This window comes from Neophocaena asiaeorientalis, unplaced genomic scaffold, assembly GCF_003031525.2.
Source record: "Neophocaena asiaeorientalis asiaeorientalis breed wild unplaced genomic scaffold, Neophocaena_asiaeorientalis_V1.1 scaffold30, whole genome shotgun sequence".
NCBI lineage: Eukaryota > Metazoa > Chordata > Mammalia > Artiodactyla > Phocoenidae > Neophocaena > Neophocaena asiaeorientalis.
Window position 1 is genome coordinate 17,767,144 of NW_020174923.1, and position 14,452 is coordinate 17,781,595.

General features: G+C 56.6%; 1 protein-coding gene across 1 annotated transcript; it reads left to right on the forward strand.

The window, feature by feature from the left end:
• The first annotated feature begins 236 nt into the window (after nucleotides 1-236).
• UBTF (upstream binding transcription factor) lies at nucleotides 237-11,294 on the forward strand. Its single transcript, XM_024760581.1, has 20 exons — nucleotides 237-389; nucleotides 1,114-1,238; nucleotides 2,787-2,962; nucleotides 3,523-3,606; nucleotides 3,704-3,859; nucleotides 6,234-6,298; nucleotides 6,576-6,702; nucleotides 6,786-7,006; nucleotides 7,161-7,302; nucleotides 7,597-7,638; nucleotides 7,770-7,883; nucleotides 7,984-8,139; nucleotides 8,490-8,624; nucleotides 8,895-9,005; nucleotides 9,398-9,486; nucleotides 9,590-9,779; nucleotides 10,575-10,622; nucleotides 10,737-10,808; nucleotides 10,906-11,049; nucleotides 11,135-11,294. The coding sequence occupies exons 2-20, from the start codon at nucleotides 1,181-1,183 to the stop codon at nucleotides 11,258-11,260; spliced, it is 2,256 nt and encodes a 751-aa protein (XP_024616349.1). The 5' UTR covers nucleotides 237-389; nucleotides 1,114-1,180; the 3' UTR covers nucleotides 11,261-11,294.
• Nucleotides 11,295-14,452: the final 3,158 nt, after the last annotated feature.

The window sequence follows — 14,452 nt, forward strand, 5'->3', positions numbered from 1 at the left end:
GCCGCAGGTTCCCTCGCAAATCCCCCTCCGTCCCCACGTCGTCTCGCCGGCCGCGGCAGGGGAGCGAGGAGCCGGGCGAGCAGATGGAGGAGTGGAGCTCGCTCTAGGCATCGGGCTTGGCCGGAGAATGGAGGAGCCGCCAAGCGATCGGCTGATTGGAAGAGAAACGCAGAGCGATGGAGGCGGGGGTAGGAGGACGATTTCTCTGCGGGGACTGGCGGCGGCGTATACGCCCGGGTCGAGCCATTAGCCGTCGCTCCGCTTCGCCATCTCGGGCTTTGTCTGGCGACTTGCTGCCCCGGCGTCGGCTGCGGCGGAGCTGCGGCTCGGCTCTTCGGCCCGCCGCACCCCTAAGGTGCCCCTGGCCCGCGCTCCCATTCACACGCTCGGTAAGTGAGCCCCGGCGCCGCCGATTTCGGGGGAGAGGGGTTGCTGAGAGTGGCGGCGGCGCCGATCTCCATGCGCCCGGTCAGGCCTGGGGAGCCATGCCGGGCTGGATTGAACCAGCTCCCAGAGAGGCTCCTCCGCCGGAGCCCGTCGCCCCCTCGCCCTTTCGGGGTTTAAAGAGCAAAGGAGACTTTTTTTTTTTAATTAGCAAGGAGGATATTTTGTAGGGATAATTTTTTTTGAAAGTTTCGTGTGTGTGCTGCTCGGCAGCTAGACGACCGCGAGGCAGGCGCCGAAGCCTGGCGCCGCAATCGGCGTGCGTGCGCCCCGAGCCGGTGGCTACGCTCCGGGGATAAGGGTGGGCGCGGACCGCCCGCTCAGCGAGGCGGGCGAAGGGAGCGTATGAGGGCTGGAGTGGAAGCCCGAATCTGAGCTGGGAAGACTGGGGAGAGAGCTCCGGAGCAGGGCTGCAGCCGACCCCTGAGCCTCCACGGCCGCCTGGGGGCCCTCCGGGCACCCTCTCTGCGGCCGCACCTCGCGCCCTCCCTCCCAAGAGGTAGGGGAGGAGCCCACTCCCACCCCCACCAACTCATTAAGCCTCCTAGAGTCTTGGCTGGGTTTCCCTGAGAGTGTGGGCTTATGTCCCCCTCCCCTTTGGGGGAGGGAGGGATAGACAGTCCCGCACCTCTCAGTCCGCCTGAATGGGGACTGGTGTCTCTTCTAAAGGGTGAGGTGGCTTTGACCCCGGCTTGCCTGGCCAGCACGACCGAGGAGGTGGCTGGACGGCTGGAGAATGAACGGAGAAGCCGACTGCCCCACAGACCTGGAAATGGCCGCCCCCAAAGGCCAAGGTAGGAGCCCCGACCCTCAGGCCTCTTTAACTTAAATCCTCTTTTCTCACGTAGGTCTGCAAGGCCCACTCCCCTTCTAAAGGTTTTCTCCAGTCTGCATTCTCTGAAATGATATGGAAGGGAGCGGCTTGAGTGTCAAACATCCCTTACACTGGGGGTTTGGCTAAACCCAAATTATTTGGCCTTGAACCTATAAACTGTATTTTTCACACTCCATTACCCCCACATCAGAGGGGGAGAAGGAGGCATATGCAAGTCTTCCTTCTGGGGTTCCCAGTCAGCTCTAGTGTGTCCCCAACAGTGTCCTGGAACGGGAGGGAAGATGAGGAATGTGGAGGAAGGGGGAGATGAGAGGGATTGGGGAGGCTTTTCAGGTTCTTTATTGTTATTAAGAGGACAGTTTTTGGTGAGGCAGGTTGGAGAGAAAGGGTGTTTTGATGGCTTGAGGCCTCAAAGATAAATAACTAAAAAAAAAAAAAAAAAAAAAAAAAAAAAAAAAAAGATAAATAACTACACCCTACCCCACCCAGTGGGGATCCAGTGTGTAGGGTGGCAGGGGGTAGGATGAATCTGAGCATCTGGCATTGCCTGTCGGACATTGAGAAGAGAGAGGATTATGGGTTCATGTGACCCATCTGTGGAAACCCTGGCCCAGGTTACCAGATGTAAATACAAGAGCCCTTTTGACTCCTAGCCTTGGATAGATGTCCTCCCAGCTCACTTTCCAGGGTAGCCACCCTCCAGAGAGGCCTCACTGGAGCTACCTTTCAGTGGCTGGAAATAGCTGGTCCAGACTCCGTTTTTTGCCTGCATGGGGAGTTGGGCTGAGAAGACAACTCAGAATTCTAGGGGAGGGAGCAGAGGGGCGGTGTTTCCCTGGAGCAGGGCTGTGGGAGCGTTTGCCCACCTGCCTGCCTTGCCTCACAGCTGCCCTATATGGTTCTACCATTGTTTTACTTACCCCAGATTCTCCTTTGGTCCTCTTTGAGAGGAGGGGTAGGATGGTGGAATACTCATGCCTCTAATGCTAGTTTCTAGCTGTGCTGGAGAGAAACAACAGCATGGGTTCTCCTTACTGCCCACACCCCTTCCTCAGTCTGCGCATTTAGGGTAGCCACCTAGAACTTGGATTGAATTTAGCTTCACGTTTAGATGTGTTGCCTCCCTCCTTCCCTTTCTTCTCCGATAAGCTAGCTGTTCTCCAGCAGTGTCCCAAATCACTGTAGCGTCCTTTCCCCCCACTTCGCTACAGTAAACTGTAACCCGTGTCAGGCTGGCATGTTAGAAATGATAATAGCTTTGAAGTAAGCCAGACTTGAGTCCACGTCTGGGTTTCTAGGCCTGATGCTGTCTAGACTGGAGTCCCCACTCTAATCCGTATGGCCATGGCTTTTCCTTAAGGCCAGGCCATGTCTTGTGTATGCCTTCAGATGGGAAATAATCAGGGTCTGGGATGCTCTGGGAAGGAAGGGTTGAGTGCTTAAGGACCGGGGAGCAGATGGGGGCTGGCATGAGCTAGGCGTGATGGCTTTTCTTACCCTTCCCCAGACCGCTGGTCCCAGGAAGACATGCTGACTTTGCTGGAATGCATGAAGAACAACCTTCCATCCAATGACAGCTCCAAGTTCAAAACCACTGAGTCACATATGGACTGGGAAAAAGTAGCATTTAAAGACTTTTCTGGAGACATGTGCAAGCTCAAATGGGTGGAGATTTCTAACGAGGTAACGGATCCCCCCCCACATGCTTCCTGACACATTCGAACACACATCTACACTTACCCTTGCCTCAACCTTCCTGGTGGAGGAGATGGAACAGAAGTCTATAAACAGGAAGGAAAGAGACTAGGCGAGGTGCTCTTGTGGTCGCCCTTGTGCATTTCGGGAGGTGGCACGGTTGACAGCACTGGCCAAGACTTCTCAGTTCTGCCACTTTCTAGCTGTGTGGCCTTGAATACTTACCGTTTTAGAGCGTCTGTTGCCTGAGCTGTTTGAATGAGGTGCTGACATGAACAACCATTTCGAGTTCAGGCGGTCACCTTGTTGCTGTCCTGTGCTGTGTACTGACTGCCTGGGCCTCTGCAGTAAGCACAGACCAGTGCCTGGGTGTCTGCCTGGGTGTCAGGGCTGCCTGAGTTGTGTCACTGTCGGCCCCTGCCCTCCTCCTTTGATAACTTCAGTCTAGTGGAAAGTAAAGAAGGCCCATTGGGGAACAAGGCTTCGTTCCTGGGTGGTGTCCCCCTCTTCGGAACTTCCCCTTCCACTCACCTCCCTTCTTCCTCCAGGTGAGGAAGTTCCGTACGTTGACAGAATTGATCCTCGATGCTCAGGAACATGTTAAAAACCCTTACAAAGGCAAAAAACTCAAGGTGAGTTTCCAGGAGAAGGAGCACAAAGGTTTGGAGAGGCAAGGTCCAAAGAACGGCCAGTGTCTCACCTTGACCATGTCCTTGTCCCTCCTTCCAGAAACACCCGGACTTCCCAAAGAAGCCCCTGACCCCTTATTTCCGCTTTTTCATGGAGAAGCGGGCCAAGTACGCAAAACTCCACCCCGAGATGAGCAACCTGGACCTGACCAAGATTCTGTCCAAGAAGTACAAAGAGTTGCCAGAGAAGAAGAAGGTGGGGGGAGGGGGACCAAGTGCGGGGAGGGAAAAGGCCGGGAGCAGCTGGTATGGTGTAGGTCATCTGTCGGGGGTGGTGAGGGCTTAGACCAAGGGACCTGGCATCAGGGGCGTGGGTGGGCCAGCTGAGCAGGGTAGGGCCTTGGGCAGCTACACCTGATCCCCCTCTCCCAGGCCCACACACTGTCCGGCGTGGGCACTGCTGCAGGTGTAACCCTGACGGAGGCAGGCAAAACCCGTAGTGTTCTTTCACACACACGTCCTCACTGTTAGGCCTGCAGAGCTGTTCACTTCTGCTGTTTCCCCACGTGGTCTCGTTTGATGCTTGTAGAGGTAACGCCGGGAGACTGGGTTATCCTGATCTTGTGGGCAATGAACGGGGGTGCAGGAGGGTATCGTGTCCCAGGACTCCGGTTTAGTGTTCAGGTTCCCTGCCTAGTGCTTTTCCCACTGCCACGTCCACAGGTTACATGGGCAAGCTTCCCCTTGCACACATTGTCCCTCGTGGCCTCATGCTCTCCCAGACCCTCAAGCCCGTTAACCTTGGGCAGGGGCTGCCCAGCCTCCCAGGCAGGGGTGGACACAGCACAGTGAGATCATGCGGTACCTTGCAGAGATAGACAGCAAAGCACTGCAGCTGGGACACGAGTGAGGTGGGGTGGGGAGAGAGACCCACACACAGAGGAGATGCTACATGGTAAGATGGAGCCAGGGAGAGATGTTGGCAAGGGGCAGCAGGAGAGACAAGAGGGCACATTTATTTGCTGGGAGAGGACACAGAGTTGCAGGCAGCCAGCTCTCGGGAGGGCACCAGCGCTGGGAGTAGCCCTCTTCCTGGTCTGCACACCCTGGCTTCGGGCTCACGTGGCCTGGTTCTGTACCCAGAAAAGGAGCTAGCTTGGCTGGGTAGATCCGGCTGTCTGCAACTACTGCTTGAGCCAAGCCGGAGTATGAATCGCTGGAGCCATTCTTGACCCCTACAATGGGGCCGTCACAGAACTGACTGTACACATAACACCGAGACATTTCCGCGGGGTGGGAGGGAGAGGCAGAGGGTCTCAGGTTCAGGGAGGGATAGAAGAAACTCCGTGGTAGAGTGGACAGAGTGCCGGCCCAGGGGACACAGGCCTTGAGCCTGTTCTCCTGGCTACTGCTGAATCGCTGTGTATGTGCGCTTCGGTAAGTTACTTCAGTCCTTCGGGCCTGATCTTGATCTGAGGTGTGGAGAGTGAGCCTGATCTGGGTGGTGCGTTCCGGCTGTAAAAGCTGCTGTCTTGCGTGAGGAGGGCTGCGACTGGGGCTGAGCCGGCTGGGTTCTGCTCCCGGTTTTCTGCGGGAACCTCGGAGGGAAGTGGAGCTGCCTCGCTTCTTGCGCCTGATGAGAGGCAGGGGTTGCGCTCAATGAGTTTGAGACCCTGGCCTCCTCCAGTGCGAACTCATTTGTGAATCTGGGAAGAAGAGGGATAAAGGAAAGATGGACATTGAGTGGGAGCCAGGACCGGATGTAGATGAGAAAGGGAAAGAGACAGGCTGGAAAGGAAGTCAGAGTGAGGGGTGTGGAGAGGCAGGAAGGATACCGGGCTGGAGGTGGGATGGTGGGAAGGGAGGACCAGGCTGATAGAAGCCGGTGCAGGCGAAGGAAGGGAAGCCAAACAGCAAAGGAGAATGACGGGGCTGGGGGAGGGAGGGCTCAAGGAGCCAAGGAGCCAGGAGCCTGGAAGAAGGGATCAGAGGCAGGGAAGGTGGCAATGACTGAGGAAGGGGGTGGGGGTGGGGATGGTGTCAGGATCACCGAGGACAGCCAGGGACCCAAAGGTAGCAGATGGGGGGGAAAAATCCAGATACAGGAATTCACTCTGGGTTCCCTTCAGTGCGATCTCCCTTTGGAGCAGGACTCAGCCTGCCACTTGCCCTGTGGGCCACTTCTGAGGGGGCGGATTCGCATTAGCTGCCACAGACTCGGGAGGAGAGCGCGACAGGAGCGAGACCTACATCTCCTGACTCTCCCTGGGAGTGTCCTGGCGCTGGGGAAAGGCAGAGGGGTAGTGTTGGCGGGGAGTCCCAGCCCTGTCGCTGCTTACAGTGTGACTGGATAATGCCATGTCCCTTTCCTGGGACTCTTTCCCTTTCTTAAAGGGAGGGGATAGGATGTAGGATGTGTTCTGGGAGACCCCTGTAGCTCCCGCTGTCTGGGCTACGGTTGAGTTCCCCATCCTCAGCCCACTGGAAGGCAGACCGCCATCCCTTTCCTGCTCATGACATCCTCTGTATACATCACCAACTGGGAGGCAGAATAGCTAGCAAGGAGGACTTAGTGGGTTTTGTAGCTCAGGCCTTGGGTTGTGGATGACCCCGTCACCTCCTCCCCCCAGATGAAATATATTCAGGACTTCCAGAGGGAGAAACAGGAGTTTGAGCGAAACCTCGCCCGATTCAGGTAAGGCAGTGGAGCCCAGAGGAGGGCCACAGGGCGCTGGGTGCGGCAGGAGAGGGTAGCAATGACCAGAGCCTGGCAGTTGAGGCACGGGAGATGGATAAGTCACCTGTAGATCCTAGTGGCTTAGGCTCAAGGGCAGGGACCGGCAGGCAACCGCTGTCCCGCTAGGCCCCAGCTGATAGGCCAAGGAGCCTTGGTGGGTGGGGCAGCTAGCTTGGGTCTGCCCTGGCAGGATCCCCCTCCCCCCATTGACTGTTGCTCCCCGTGCCCTGGCTAGGGAGGATCACCCAGACCTAATCCAGAATGCCAAGAAGTCGGACATCCCTGAGAAGCCCAAAACCCCCCAGCAGCTGTGGTACACCCACGAGAAGAAGGTGTACCTCAAAGTGCGGCCAGACGTGAGTGTCCGGCCAAGGGGTGGCAGGGAGGGCGCACGGTAGTGGCAAGGGGGAGCCGCGCCAGATCGGCCGGGCACGGTGCAGGGGAGCAGGAGAGGAGGCCCCTCCCCAGGGGTGGGCTGCATGGACAGGGCCTGGGCCAGCTGGCGTGCGAGTGCGTGCATGTGTGCGTGTGTGAGCCTGTCCCAGACTATATCCAGAAGCACCCCGAGCTCAACATCAGTGAGGAGGGCATCACCAAGTCCACCCTCACCAAGGCCGAACGCCAGCTCAAGGACAAGTTTGACGGGCGACCCACCAAGCCACCTCCGTGAGCGCTGCCCTGGGGCGGGTGGGCGAGTGGGCAGCTAGGGAGCCGGGTGGGGGAAGGGCCTCAGCCCAGGCTCTGGAAGTGAGGGGGCTGCCGCCCTGGGCCTCCCAGGTCGCTCACAGGGCCGCTCCTCCCTTGCTGCCGGTTGTGACAGGAACAGCTACTCGCTGTACTGCGCAGAGCTGATGGCCAACATGAAGGACGTGCCCAGTACAGAGCGCATGGTGCTGTGCAGCCAGCAGTGGAAGCTGCTCTCCCAGAAGGAGAAGGATGCCTACCACAAGAAGTGCGACCAGGTGAGCGGTGGCAGGAGCCAGCCCTGGAGAGGGAGGACTCCTGGAGAGCCTTGGGGGTTTGAAGCGTGAGGTCTGACCCCTGGGCACCTGCTTCAGACATGGTGTGGTGCTAGGCTTAGCATCTGGGCTGATCCAGGCAGATTCTTGGGCCTCGCGCTTGCCACCTATGGAGGGAGACTAGGCCCTGTCCAGGCTCTGGAAGGTCTGCTGAGGGCTACTGTTTGTCCCCTGAGCATGGGAGGGTCTCCCGTGAGGCTGCCCCCGTACTGACCCTGACTCCCTTTCCTTCCCCAGAAAAAGAAAGATTATGAGGTGGAACTGCTCCGTTTTCTAGAGGTGAGTGTTCCTTTCGGGAGGGCAGCGGGCAGAGAGAGGCCGGGGAATTGGTGAGCAGCGCCCTTAAGGCAACCAGGAAGCAGCCTGGGGACCAGACATTGAGCCCCGTGGCGCCCCTTCTCCCCAAGCAGAGCCTGCCTGAGGAGGAGCAGCAGCGGGTCCTGGGGGAGGAGAAGATGTTGAACATCAACAAGAAGCAAGCCACCAGCCCAGCCTCCAAGAAGCCCTCCCAGGAAGGGGGCAAGGTGGGCAGGGGGCACGACCCAAGCAGGTCCTGGGGAGGGGGGGAGGCGGGGCTCCCTGTGAGCACCCCGTGGACCCCGACCCTCTTTGCACATCTACAAGGGTGGCTCGGAGAAGCCCAAGAGGCCCGTGTCAGCCATGTTCATCTTCTCGGAAGAAAAGCGGCGGCAGCTGCAGGAAGAGCGGCCTGAGCTTTCAGAGAGCGAGCTGACCCGCCTGCTGGCCCGCATGTGGAACGACCTGTCAGAGAAGAAAAAGGTCAGGCTTGCAAGACCGGAGGGGCTGCTTCTCCCCTGGGGGCTGGCTGTACTTCCTCACCCTGCCCCAGGTGTGTGTGGGGTGTGAGCCGCAAGGGTGCCTGGGCGCAGATGGTGGGGCTGGGAACCCAGCGAGCCGGAAGGCGGGAAGCTGTCAGCTGTGGGCTGTGAGCTCCCTGGGGAGCAGGGCCGCTGGGCGGCTTGTGCCCCTGGCCGGAGACCTCTGCACCGGCCCACGCCTCTGCTCACCCCACCCTTGCCGGTGGCGGGGAGAGCCTTCAACTGCTGGACGAGCCACGTGCGCCCCCTGGGGGTGGCCGGAAGGCTGACGCCTCTGCCGCCCCTCCGCAGGCCAAGTACAAGGCCCGGGAGGCCGCCCTGAAGGCCCAGTCGGAGAGGAAGCCGGGCAAGCTGCCAGAGTCGCCCAAAAGAGCCGAGGAGATCTGGCAACAGAGCGTCATCGGCGACTACCTGGCCCGCTTCAAGGTGGCAGGCAGTGGGAAAGGGGTTGTTCGGGGTTTTTTCTTTTCTCTCTTTTCTTTTTCTTTCTTTTGGGGGGTGTGTGTGTGTGTGTGGTGGTTGTTGTTGCTTTCCTGCTTTCTTTTTCCGTTTTCTTTTTCTTTCTCTTTTTTTTCTTGATAAGCAGTTGCTTTATTATTAATTTCATAGCAAAGGGGTTGTTCTGCCACCGCCCATGCAGACCCGCTCCAGCCCTGGGTGACCCTTCCCACAGCTGACACCCCTGTCTGTCCCCAGAACGACCGGGAGAAGGCCTTGAAAGCCATGGAGATGACTTGGAACAACATGGAAAAGAAGGAGAAACTAATGTGGATTAAGAAGGCGGCCGAAGACCAAAAGCGATATGAGGTAGAAAGAGGGCTTCTGGTTAGCGCGGTGGGGCAGGATGGAGCTGGGGCCACCTCTCTCCACCACCCTCCTGGGTGGGCGGCTTTCCTCACTGCGTGGGACTTGGAGCCAGAAGTCCCAGCTTGGGTTGTGTGACCCTAAGTAAGTCTCTTAACTTCCTTCTGGGAGCCTCAGTGATGCATCACTAAAACGAGGGCAGTGATACTAGTCGTGTGAGTGCAATTATGAAAGCACTTTTAGACGGCAGTGCCTGTCTGACACAGGTGTGAGCTGTTAGGAAGTTGCTCCTTGGCTGTGCCTCAGTTTCTCCTCCTTCCTGGTACATAAAAGGAGAGTCAGATGGCATGGGGCAGGCGGGAGGATGAGTGTGACCTTTCCGGGTGTCCCCATAGAGAGAGCTGAGTGAGAGGCGGGCACCCCCGGCTACTGCAAACTCATCCAAGAAGATGAAGTTCCAGGGAGAACCCAAGAAGCCTCCCATGTGAGTCTGGGGGCTGGAGTTCACCCTAGGGATGGGGAGGGTCAGCGCAGGACGGCTGCTTGGTTGGTCTCCTGACCTTCCCTGCAACACCCCCGCCTCCCAGGAACGGTTACCAGAAGTTCTCCCAGGAGCTTCTGTCCAACGGGCAGCTGAACCACCTGCCACTGAAGGAGCGCATGGTGGAGATTGGCAGCCGCTGGCAGCGCATCTCCCAGAGCCAGAAGGAGCACTACAAAAAGCAGGCCGAGGAGCAGCAGAAGCAGTACAAAGTGCACCTGGACCTCTGGGTCAAGGTGAGAGGGCCGGGGGACCCTAGGAAGGAAGACGGAAGCATCGTGGTGGCTGGTCTGCATTCATGATTTCATTCAGTGTCCCAGCAGTCCTTCAGGGTAATGATTACTGTCAAAGATAAGGAAACCAAGGCTCAGAGAGGTTAAGTAACTTAGCCAAGGTCACACAGCTAGTGAGTGGGAAAATCCAAATCAGACTGCCTTTTCCTCCCTGCAGCTGGGACCGGGGGACTTCTCCTAGATTCTGGCTCAGCCCCTAGCCTCTGAGCTTCCTTTCTGTGCCTTGCTTGAGCAGTCAGATCTGTAAAGCGGGGAGAGTCACTGATGTCCTCCCCGGCCACCCAGGCAGGTTGGCCAAGAACCCAGGGAATTAGCAGGGTTTAAGTGTTTCAGAAGTTTGGTGAGCCCCACTGCGTTGGCAGTGGCTCTGGACTTGGCTTCTGGGGAGGAGTGTTGCAGCCAGGCTATGGAAGTCATCGTATTGGGGCTTCTCTGAGTTGAGGAAGACCCTGAATCTGGAGCCTCCATTTGGGTAGAGTAACAGGACAGACATGAAAACCAACAGTCCTAGGACAGGGTAGCTTAGAAAAGGCTTCAGGGCATCTTAAGCAGAAACACTGAGCTGTGTTCTCAGGTCCCTGGGGTTCTCTGCAGAGACCCAAGGTATGGGGAGACTGGGACGGGCGAAGGTGGGATGGTGGGCAGTGCTCAGCCCACTGCCTGGCACTTGGCCAGCATGCTCAGTCAGCAGTGGTTTGGGTCGTGTTTCAACCCTCACCTCTTCTCTGTCTCCCCCAGAGTCTGTCTCCCCAGGACCGTGCAGCATATAAAGAGTACATCTCGAATGTGAGTCTGGGAGCGGGCTGGTGTTGGGATAAGGAGGGAACTTGGGCGGGGTGGGGGGGTGTTTGCTGCTCCCTTTGCTGCTCCCTTTGCCCACGTCCCCATCCTCTCCTACAGAAACGTAAGAGCATGACCAAGCTGCGAGGCCCGAACCCCAAGTCCAGCCGGACGACCCTGCAGTCTAAGTCGGTAAGGAGCCCCTCTCAGAAGGGGGACCGGGAGCGGGGGGTCCGCGGTGCCTGGAGTGGTGTGGCAGGGACCACTGATGCGCTTCCGTCCCTCCCAGGAGTCTGAGGATGACGATGAAGAGGATGAGGAGGAGGAGGAGGAGGAGGAGGAGGAGGAAGATGATGAGAACGGGGACTCCTCTGAGGATGGGGGGGACTCTTCCGAATCCAGCAGCGAGGATGAGAGCGAGGATGGGGATGAGGTGGGATGGACGGGGCCCGATGGGAGGGGAGAGTGGGGTCCCGCCAGGACGGCCACCTGGTGACTGCACACTCCTTGCCTCGCAGAACGAGGAGGATGACGACGACGAGGACGACGACGAGGACGACGACGAGGATGAGGACAACGAGTCCGAGGGCAGCAGCTCCAGCTCCTCCTCCTCGGGGGACTCCTCGGACTCTGACTCCAACTGAGGCTCAGCCCCACCCGGGGCTCCCCTCCCCGACTCACCTCAAAAACCCAAGGGAGGGAGAAAGCTTGTGGAAGACCCCTTTCTTTCCAGAGGGGCTTGCAGCCTGGACCCCTACGTTGGAACTGGAGGCAGGGAACATGGGAGAGGAGGGCGGGCGCCTATGGGAAAATAGGCACTGCCCCATGGCCCTCTCCTGCCCCCTGCGGGAAGGAGCTGCCTGGACCCACTCATGGCGGGGAGGGGGCAGAAGTGTTTTTTATATATGTGTATATATTTTTTTTTTTTAAGCTCTGAGCTGTCAACGAGACGTTTCCTACCGACCTCGGCTGCCGTCTCTGTTGTCATTTCTGGGAGAGGGAGGGTTTAGGGGGTAGGTTTGGGACTTTTTTAAAACGGTCTTGATGCGTGTGGAAAAGTGTGTGTGCGCGTGTGTGTGTGTGCGCGTGCGTGTGCGGCCTATACATAGCATGGGTGCACCTGTGGATGCGTGCAAAGGCACATGGGCATTTGTGCGTGTAAGAGAGAAGGGGGCGCCCACCTCAGTGTGTGAAACTGGTAAAAGGGTTGGTGAGGGCCAGGGAGACGTTGATCCTGGTGGGGATAGGCCGCGGTGGCCCCTTTCTCCATATCTTCTGCTTTGCTTGATCTCTAATTCAATTTGGGGGGGTGTACTGAAGCCACTCTGATGTCTCCTATACTGATTTCCCTCTGTCAGGGTCATTGGAGCTACTGCTAGTCTCCAGTACCCAGCAGGACTGTGGGGAGGGGGAACGGACCAGGTGAAGCTTAAAGCTTTGATTTGGTGGGAAAGGCCCCTGCAGCTCATCTGAGGGGTCACCCAGCCACCCTGAGCCCTGAACCTGGCCTTCAAGAAATGTGTTGGAAGCTCTTAACTTACACATCCCTCCTGTCTTTACCCCGCATATCCTCCAGCTACCCCACGCCTGTTTCCTTTGATTTCTCAGGTGTGTTCCCTTCCCCGCCCCACCTCCCCAAATCCACAGCTTTGGGAAGAGGTCTGCAAAAGCTGCTTTTGCAAGCTGTCCTCCTAAACCTTCCCAGCCATCCCCCTCATTTTGGTACCCTGATTCCTAGATTCTTCATAAGCCAAGCCACCTTGCCTCTGTGGGTTTAATTTTTGTTGGTTTGTTTTTTATTAAATTTTGGCTTCTCTCTTTTTTTAAAAAAACAATCACATCAGTGACCTATTTAATTGGGGCTTTGTGCATTTCCACCTTCCCCTCCGAATGGAAGCCAAGGGACGGGGAAGAATGGGAACACTACCTAGGAGGTGGGATGGGAAAGGTAGGTCCCCTTCCCAGAGGAAGGCAGACCATCTGCTTTGCCTTAGCCATGGTGCTGTGGGGGGGAGGGGGTGGCTAGGGAGGGACACTCCCCACTCCTACTCCCCTTTGTCCGGATCCTGGAATTAGGTACAGGGGTCCGTAAGGTTCTATTTCTTCCCAAGAGCCCCTGCAAAGAACCCCATTACCCTGAGTGCCCCTGCGCTGTTGTGTTTTAGCGGAATGTGTTTTCATTTAAAAACAACTTTGAATGGGGCACTTTTTTTTTTTCCTGTTTTAAAGTTTGAAAAATTCTTACAGTACAAACAGGGCTGTGGTGGTGGGGGAGTTAGTGCTGTGAGAGGTGACTCGGTGCATTTTGGCACTGGGATGGGACGGCTGGGGTGGGAGGACCCTCACTCCCACCCCACCTCCCGGTTTTTTTCTAATATTTAAGAAGTGTTTTTGTAGGTTTCAACAACAACTGCAACTTGAATTTGCATCATGGGAGGTGGGAGGGAATGGCTTAGAGGTGTCTGCCTAAGCTGAAGGCCAACTGTGGAAGTTTTGTTTTCCCTTTTTTTGTACAATAAAGTAAAAAACAAAGATTTGACTGCTGTCTGATCACTGGACTCAATGAAGGGCGAGTAGAGACAGGGGCGACCGGACAGTCTCGATGTGGAAAGACCCTTGAAGCCAGCTTGTTTGCCCCTTCTTTCTAGAACCATCTTCCTCATCCCTGACGATTCCGTAGGCAGCCTGCCTTCACATTGTTTCGTGCTACTGTTCTTGCACTTTCTCATTTCAGTTTGTTCACCTCGGGTTGTCAGACCACTAAGGCCTGAGAATTTGGGAAACAGATACATTATTTTCTCCCGGAATGCACTGCCTTGAAAAACGGAGGTGATGAATGAACCATTAGGGTCAGGGGTGTTCACCATGGTCATGCAAGGGCTTATCTTTGGGAGTTGGGGTAACCCTCCCACCTTGAGCCCTCAGCCTCACCAGGGTTAGGAATGACTTTCCTAATGACCCAGACCTCTGATGGGAAGTGGGCTGGGCTGAGATGACTTGCTCTCTGATGTTAAGGAGGACAGCCTTCCCTCCACAAGCCTTGGCTGGGTTCCTGCAACCACCAAGGGCTAACGACCCAGGGCCGTCTAAGACCTCTCCCTTCACCCCACACCCCTCTCTCATGCTTGGCCAAACTTCTGAAAAGCTCCTTGCCCCTCATGGTCTCCCATTTCCTCACCTCCCACCCACTATTCCCCTGTGGTGACTCGCTGAGGTCACCAACATGTTCATCAGTTACACCCAGTGGACACTTGTCTGTCTCTCTTTTTTTAAAATTAATTTGGCTGCTCTGGGTCTTAGTTGTGGCACAAGGGATCTTTTAGTTGTGGCATGTGGATTCTTAGTTGCGGCATGTGGGATCTACTTCCCTGACCAGGGATTGAACCTGGGCCCCATGCATTGGGAGTGTGGAGTCTTAACCACTGGACCACCAGGGAAGTCCCACTTGCCTGTCTCTTGACTTCTTGGTCGTCTCTGCTGGCATCCACTCCTCCTCATTCTTTTTTTTTTTTTTTAAATAAGGGATTGATTTTATTTCTTTTTTTAATATTTATTTTATTTACTTATTTGGTTGTGTGGGGTCTTAGCTGCGGCAGGTGGGCTCCTTAGTTGCAGCACATGGGCTCCTGAGTTGTGACACGTGGGCTCCTTAGTTGAGGCATGCGAACGTTTAGTTGCAGCATGCATGTGGGATCTAGTTCCCTGACCAGGGATCGAACCCAGGCCCCCTGCATTGGGAGCATGGAGTCTTATCCACTGTGCCACGAGGGGAAGTCCCACCTCCTCCTCATTCTATCCTAGGTGTTCAAGTCACTCTATGAACCCCCAGTTATCAC

Excerpts from the sequence above, each read along its gene's own strand:
- UBTF (XM_024760581.1), top strand. The coding sequence starts at position 1,181 with ATGAACGGAGAAGCCGACTGCCCCACAGACCTGGAAATGGCCGCCCCC. Across the intron at positions 3,607-3,703 it reads ACAAAGGCAAAAAACTCAAG|AAACACCCGGACTTCCCAAA; the intron begins GTGAGTTTCCAG and ends CCCTCCTTCCAG. Across the intron at positions 6,703-6,785 it reads AAGTGCGGCCAGACGTGAGT|CAGGAGAGGAGGCCCCTCCC; the intron begins GTCCGGCCAAGG and ends GGTGCAGGGGAG.